The sequence below is a fragment of the Amia ocellicauda genome, chromosome 3 (genome assembly GCF_036373705.1).
Source record: "Amia ocellicauda isolate fAmiCal2 chromosome 3, fAmiCal2.hap1, whole genome shotgun sequence".
Classification (NCBI taxonomy): domain Eukaryota; kingdom Metazoa; phylum Chordata; class Actinopteri; order Amiiformes; family Amiidae; genus Amia; species Amia ocellicauda.
Window position 1 is genome coordinate 38,017,815 of NC_089852.1, and position 8,268 is coordinate 38,026,082.

General features: G+C 44.3%; 1 protein-coding gene across 1 annotated transcript; it reads right to left on the reverse strand.

The window, feature by feature from the left end:
- Positions 1-1,417: 1,417 nt before the first annotated feature.
- Positions 1,418-8,268, reverse strand: clns1a (chloride channel, nucleotide-sensitive, 1A). Its single transcript, XM_066699325.1, has 7 exons — positions 7,779-8,268; positions 7,287-7,423; positions 5,571-5,699; positions 5,283-5,393; positions 4,677-4,850; positions 1,972-2,038; positions 1,418-1,709 (listed from the first exon to the last, which is right to left on the reverse strand). Coding segments are annotated over exons 1-7 (738 nt in total). The 5' UTR covers positions 7,898-8,268; the 3' UTR covers positions 1,418-1,708.

The following is an 8,268-nucleotide window of genomic DNA, read 5'->3' on the forward strand; positions in this document are numbered from 1 at the left end:
TTTAGAGGAAAAACTTTACAAAATAATTAATTTTGTATCAATGTATCTGAGGCACTTACTGTCCTAGATGTTAATGAAATATCTCAGAACATTTACTTTCAAAACACATGCAGTGACACCTGCACCGTGTACTGAAATTCCTTAGCAAGGACATACAATGAGCCGATCCACAGGGTCGCACAAATGGATCTTGCCGTGTGGGAGAAACTCAAAACATTTAGAAGTAATAACAAAAATGCAAACGGGGAAAACACTGACGACAATGTGACGCACAGAAGTTATCCGGAAATTAAAAAATAAGCTATTTGGGAGAAATAAGTAACTTTCAAATCTGCCTTTAAACAATGTAGATTTAAAACAAACACAGTAGTTTGATTCAGTGCACTGTATTAGTGTAAGGCTGCTGGATTAAATGACTCAGTTTCTCAAAATCCTTTGCAGGTGTAAATCCAAATGAGCCTAAACTAGTTTAACAGCAGGTTTATTTGAAAGAAGGCTGGCTAATCATTACATTTCTGTGAGTATTACGTAACTCTTAATAGGGGCTAATCCTAAAGTAAATCTGTAGAAAATCCCAGTTTTTGTATCTGTTCTTGTGAAAGTGCATTTTAATAAAATAGTATGAAACTTTGTAAATCTATAAACCAGACGCTTCTCTGCAGTTTTCAGTAAAGCCTTTTTCTCTATTAACTATTAAAGACACTTCAGTGGGTTTAATATTTTCTTTGGATTGATACTCCATGCTTCTATATTTGCGTTGACTGGGTCAACAAATTAATCATTTCCGAGATTGCACTAACAGTCTCAGTACAGATCTATGAAAAGCCAGGTTCTTTCAAGAAACACATCATAATAGAAGTATTTTCTAAAAGACCAAGGTATGATTTATGATTATAAAGAGAGACAGACTATTTGGATTATAATTGAAAAACCTAACACGTCTAAACCACTTACAAGTTAAAAAGAACATTTCTGTGTGAGGTTCAAAACAACATGCCACTTTCATTTACAAAGTTGGAGCATTCTCTTGCTTGGCAGCCAGTTCAGCATGCATTTTTTGGCAGAGCAGACTGCCCAGTTTTGGGGCAGCTCAATAAGAGGGAACAGAGCGGCGTTTGTGTCCTGCCTGGTCACAGCACATTTCCAGCTCACTTTCGTTTTCCCCAAATTGTCTCCTCGAGAGACACACAATCAGATGACTAAGCAGGAGCCAGAGACACAAAAATGGCTTTATACATTAATGAGGGAGGAGATTTATGAATGATTTAACAGTCATCCAGCCGTGAAAGGACAGAAATGCAGCCACTTCGAAAAGCAGACCAGCTACACACAACCTGGGAGCAGCAGGACTGGAGAACACTGACCTGCACACATGGACTTACATGAAATAAAAAAATAAAAATAAAAAATTCAGCAGTATTTACAAAAGCTAGTTTTTATTGAACAGAGTTCTTACAAAGACAAGGACACCCGTCAGCAGACATGACGGAAAACAGTGCTGTTCATGATTCAATTAAAAAAAGAAAAAGCAATAATTTGTTAATAGGCCCTGACGTTTATTAACCCCTTACAGATCAATTAGTTGGTAAATGCTTTATGCTGGTTACACAGAGAAATTCACGCCAGACCCTCCATTTGAACCTGCGTCGAAGATCTGCCTCCTTTGTGCCATTGTATTAAGTGCTTCAAACAGCTGGCGATCGTCTCATCTGCAACGGGAGACCAAAGAGGCATTTAGATTTCACTGACTGACCACTAACTGAAACGGGACACATTCTGAATAAACTTGATTCTGAATTATCAACCAAAAGGGATACGATTTTAGTTCAGATCTGATCAATTCTGGCCCAGTGGTGGACATCCTGCCATCCCCAGTCTAATCAGAATTGAATTCACACATACAGAAAGTGAATCCTGAGCATTATGCCTTTCTCCTTGGAGAGGAAGTGTCTCAGGAGTGGCCTCTCTTACCAGTGATCCACGTCAGCGTCCTCAAACTGCCCCGCAACGGCCGAGCCCGAGTCCACCTCCATCCCATCTGAGAAGAGGAACAGACAGAAGAAATGCAGAGAACCCACCTACACGCACTCTCACCCCCACACTGCCCTTCCACTCTGCATTATTGAACAATTAAATCTTGATTAATTTATACAGTGAGGGGAAAAAAGTATTTGATCCCCTGCTGATTTTGTACGTTTGCCCACTGACAAAGAAATGATCAGTCTATAATTTTAATGGTAGGTGTATTTTAACAGTGAGAGACAGAATAACAAAAAACGCATTTCAAAAACGTTATAAATTGATTTGCATGTTAATGAGGGAAATAAGTATTTGATCCCCTATTAATCAGCAAGATTTCTGGCTCCCAGGTGTCTTTTATACAGGTAACGAGCTGAGATTATGAGCACTCTCTTAAAGGGAGTTCTCCTAATCTCAGCTCGTTACCTGTATAAAAGACACCTGTCCACAGAAGCAATCAATCAGTCAGATTCCAAACTCTCCACCATGGCCAAGACCAAAGAGCTGTCCAAGGATGTTAGGGACAAGATTGTAGACCTACACAAGGCTGGAATGGGCTACAAGACCATCGCCAAGCAGCTTGGTGAGAAGGTGACAACAGTTGGTGCGATTATTTGCAAATGGAACACAAAACAACTGTCAGTCTCCCTCGGTCTGGGGCTCCATGCAAGATCTCACCTCGTGGAGTTTCAATGATCATGAGAACAGTGAGGAATCAGCCCAGAACTACACGGGAGGATCTTGTTAATGATCTCAAGGCAGCTGGGACCATAGTCACCAAGAAAACAATTGGTAACACACTACGCCGTGAAGGACTGAAATCCTGCAGCGCCCGCAAGGTCCCCCTGCTCAAGAAAGCACATGTACAGGCCCGTCTGAAGTTTGCCAATGAACATCTGAATGATTCAGAGGAGAACTGGGTGAAGGTGTTGTGGTCAGAGGAGACCAAAATTGAGCTCTTTGGCATCAACTCAACTGGCCGTGTTTGGAGGAGGAGGAATGACCCCAAGAACACCATCCCCAGCGTCAAACATGGAGGTGGAAACCGGACAACTGCACCGCATCAAAGGGACGATGGACGGGGCCATGTACCGTCAAATCTTGGGTGAGGACCTCCTTCCCTCAGCAAGGGCATTGAAATGGATGGTATTCCAGCATGACAATGACCCAAAACACACAGCCAAGGCAACAAAGGAGTGGCTCAAGAAGAAGCACATTAAGGTCCTGGAGTGGCCTAGCCAGTCTCCAGACCTTAATCCCATAGAAAATCTGTGGAGGGAGCTGAAGGTTCGAGTTGCCAAACGTCAGCCTCGAAACCTTAATGACTTGGAGAGGATCTGCAAAGAGGAGTGGGACAAAATCCCTCCTAAGATGTGTGCAAACCTGGTGGCCAACTACAAGAGACGTCTGACCTCTGTGATTGCCAACAAGTGTTTTGCCACCAAGTACTAAGTCGAAGGGGTCAAATACTTATTTCCCTCATTAACATGCAAATCAATTTATAACTTTTTTGAAATGCGTTTTTCTGGATTTTTTTGCTGTTATTCTGTCTCTCACTGTTAAAATACACCTACCATTAAAATTATAGACTGATCATTTCTTTGTCAATGGGCAAACGTACAAAATCAGCAGGGGATCAAATACTTTTTTCCCTCACTGTAGATGCCTGGATCAATCAATAAACTGCGTGGTTGCACTAATACCAGCATGTCATTAAAAAATATTTATTTTCAAACCACTCACTCAAAGCAGTGACCTTAAATATATCTAATAGGTGTCAATTCCTCTTTGGGACAATATCTCAGTGTAATACCAGGGGAGAGGTCAGAATGTGTGCAAGGCTCTTGTTTGCCCCCTTGTGGAAACATGTACACAGGAAAAAAGAAACAAACCAGCTGAGATGGTTCTTAAGGTCTTCTCAAAGCACGCTGTCACATGCCCTGAGAAGGGATCTATATTTAAAAAATAATCCGATTTTGTTCGGTTGACTAACTTCTAGACTGTTTGCAGTATTTGAGTCTTGGCAGGATAGAATACAGTCAGAGAGGAGAGAAAAAGCAAAAACAAAATGAGCACAGGATGCCCACAGGCTTAGGGAACAAAACCAAACAGGAAAAGGCAAATCAGAAATGCCCGATAACTAGTAAAAGATAACCTCTGGCTGTAAAACTGGACTGAGAGAGAGTGAGAGAGAGAGAGAGAGAGAGGGAGGAAAGATTTGTATGATGGAACAATATGGTGTAAATTACATCCTGGCGCCTGGGCCTTGAGCTGCATAAACAAAAAAACTTGCCAAACAAGCTTCCTCCTGTGATTACAGGAGAGCCCAAGTGTATCGGCTGTCTGCCGCTGCCTCCTAACTAGGCCCGACTGTCTCCCGATCCTCTAAAGCACTGAAGGAAGACGCTAGCCCTGTATATGTACAGTAAATGCATCTCCCTCCAATCCCAACCACAAGGTTAGGCACCCCTCCATCTGCCCAATCCACACAGTGACACGAGCAGAGCCATGAACCCCCTGAACACAAAAGACCAATCCCATGGCATGACACTGTCCCAACATCAGAAGGGATGATGCCACCATAACGGGCTGATAAACTACAAGCCCTGTGGCGAAAAGGGGCCGGGAGATGGCAGTGTGGACTGCCCGTGCCGTACCTTCGAAGTCTGCCGCGGTCTCCTCAGTGCGGACGCCAGCCATGTGGTACTGCTGGGCCACGGACTCGGCCAGCATGCCTTCCAGCCGCTCCAGTGTGGCCTGGCCCTCCACCGTCAGGTGAGACAGGCCCTCCTCGTAGGTGTAAAAGGTTGGCAAGTCAACCTGGCCTTGCTCTGGAGGATTAGAAGCGTATAAAACCATCCGATACATTCAGCAGAGGTACAGAGTACAACTAAACGCTAGTAAACTGAGGATGATGCAGATGGTTAAGAGTGTGCGGTCAGGATGTAATGAGGAAAAAAAAATAAAAAAATAAAAGGACAGTGAATGACTTCTTTGACACACTCAGCCAGAGTATCATTAGTGTAGCTCGCCTTAAACAGGAAGTGTTCCCATAATCCTCCACCAGTATTACTTTGTAAAAATTAAAGGGAAAACATTTACACAATCTGATAGTTACAAAGAGGTCTTTGAAATAACTTGCTACAATCTTCCCATTGTGTTCCCTAGTAGAGCAAAGATGTGGCACCATCACTGACTAGCAAATGTGTAGTAGGAAGTGAGGTGTTGTGAGCAATTTCAACTCCCTCAGCTCTGAAACCCACCAGCTTCTTCAACGTCGTACTCCTCCCCCTCGAAGTCATTGTCCGAGTCGTCGTCCTCCGGGTCGGGGTGCAGTGCCTGGCATTCGCACATCGCGGAGAACATGGGCTCCACTGCAACACATCCACAGGGACACAATCAGCTTTTTATATCAAAAGATGGCTACAATACATTTAGTATTTACATTCGGTCTTGGTTTTGCATTCCTTTATCAGGGCAGTTCCAATGTTTATTGTGCAGCAGTAGAGGAATTAGAGAAGAACTGTAGGTCATTTCTTTCCTACACTTACGTGCAGCTTTATCACTGGGAACAAATCGGATCTCCGTGATGGGATCAGAGTCATCGTCACTGTCGTCGTCTTCCTCCTCCTCCGCTGCTGATGCCTTCTCCTCCATTTCAGACTCCTTCGCCTCTTCATCTGGAAAGGGTTGACATTAAATAAAAGCCTCTCCTACACAGAGACTAGAAAGAACAAAAGATGCTTGCGTTCCTGTATTTTTTTTTTTTTTTTTTTTTAATTTCTTTCCACCAATTCTGTGGAGCCACTTTTGTTCCAAACTTCTTATTGGTCTTCTAGAAAAATCCACACAAACTAAGCAGACCTAACAATAAAGGCCCAGGCCTTCCACCCTACCCTTAGTTTTTACATTTAAGCCACGTGACAAGAAACAAAACTAAAAACACTTTACACTTTTCAAATATTCTACTAGGAGTGAAGAACTGATTCTTGGTCAACACTGGAAAAACTTGCCCAGGCTAACAAACGTACTCAGACAAACCTACTTAAATCATGGTACTCATGCATGTATAGAACCATCAATTTATTCATTTATATGGCTGGTTGTCATGCATTTGGGCTTAAGGGGTGCATTAAATCTCATCTAAGCACTGGGGCCTGGCGGAGGGCCCTGAACACAACAAAGAACTTTTATTTATGGCAAGCACTATCGATCAGTGTGCTGCAAATGTGTGCGCAGCGTGGTTTGAGACGGCTTGGAAGTGCAAGACTCTCGGGGAAAAGATAATAGTCTCTTTGCCTCTCTCTTGCTGGGACATTCAAACTAGAGCCAGGAGAGTCTCTGTAGCGCACTGTGTACCGCGGAAGTGACGAGCACAGAATAATAAAACCAGCTACCCCAGCAGACTGGTTTGTGGAAAACAATGAGCTGCTAATACTGCCGGCTAGAGCCGCTGCAAGCTGTGCCGGGCCTGAAGTCAGCACTGGGCTCCTCTGTACTTTCAAAAACATTTTCTAATGGCACATGCAACCTGGGTGGCATCAAAGGCTTCTACTTCCCTTCATGCCACATCTTAATTAGTTTCAGGCCGTTAAAAAGAAGAACGATTGAAACTAGACCTGCTGAACGCTCATCTGAGAAGCTTTATTGGACAGAGTGAGGCATGGAGAATATGCACAGTTACATGCGGCCAACATTGTGGTAAACCGATAAAACATTCTACAGATTTCATGACTTATGTACGCATTCTGCCGCACATAACAGTCCTTAAGCTTGTGGTCGGAAAAGCAGACTAGAGTTGGCAGATAATGACTCCAGCCTGTGGAAACTGCTGTCCTAAACAGTCCTAAGGAGAGTGCTGCTCTGGCATGAGCGCACAGAGATCACACCTTCTGCAATTTCACATCACACAATGACCAGAAGAGAGGCTGCGATTGGTCAGTCCTGCCCTAGCCCCGAGGTGCTATCACTGCATAACATCACAAACCAAATACCAGCCCCATGCAAACCTTCCCTCTAATAAACTAGATGGATATATACATGTGCTGCCACAAACATACTGTCCAAAACCAGTTAACACAAACTGCACACATTGTTCTTTTTGTTTTGTTTTTTAAGTGAGACTGAGAAACTGGAATACAAGTTTACTCTATTACATTTTAGTATGACAGGGTAAGACCAGCGCTTCAGTTTGAGAAGGGCAGATAAAGGAGTCTGACCTGGGCCCTGGATAAGCCCTAATTTCAGACACAGCAGTACTGCCTTACCGTCCAGTTTGGCGTTGACCATGACGTACAGGTGCTCCTGCGGATAGGCACTCAGGTCCCGGGAAATGGCGTGCAGGCTGATGGAGGGGTACTCCAGGGAAAAGCCCATCCCTGACCCGTCGAACCACGACAGGCGACTGACAAAAAACACATTTACATTAGAGATGCACACCATGCATTCTTCGGAAACATCAGTTTCATTGTCAAACACTTGCATTAGAAAATGAAGAATATGAGTATTTACACTAATACTAGGCACGGTATGTTTAAAGGTAGTTCATTTAACACGCTGTAGTTAAATGCTGCCGGTCTGGACTCCGTTCATGCTCGTCATTCACACCTGTGGATATCTGCACTACACATACATGTAACAACAAAACAGCAATTGCGTTACATACTAGGACCGTGCTAAATGCCCTGTTTCCAACGACACGAGTGTATCCTGCATCATTACAAAGCCAAGTGAACTCCTCTATGCATGTGCACACTTACGTTTCTGCAACGAAGAGGGTCCCGGAGCCGAGTCCCTTGCCGTCCAGGACCACCGTGGTCTCCGCCTGCTGGTGCCGGACCCCCTCGCTGGGCGGGGAGACGTTTTTGAGTAAAACCATCGCTTTAACCAGGCTTAAGCCGTGTAACCTACTTTAACAGTAAGATGGCAGTTGCCGACAAAGCCGGCCTTTTCTCTCCCCTCACGAACGACACCGAGAAACTAAAACTGGAAGAAATGAACTGTCCCTCTTCAAACATACACGTCCAAAAAACATAAGGTTGCTGCTCAAGCGCCGCGGTTAATGATGCTGCGAGACGGACCGGTGTCCTAGCGGGAACCGTCTCTCGGTGCCTCTTCTCCGCTCGCCCCGCTCTCTATCTCTCTCTCTCGCTCTCTCTGCTGCTCAGGAAAATGCCCCCATGCTTCGCTTCGCTTCGCTTCGCTTTGCTTTCTCTAAAGCCTTCCCCCGCCAAACGCACTCCCAATATC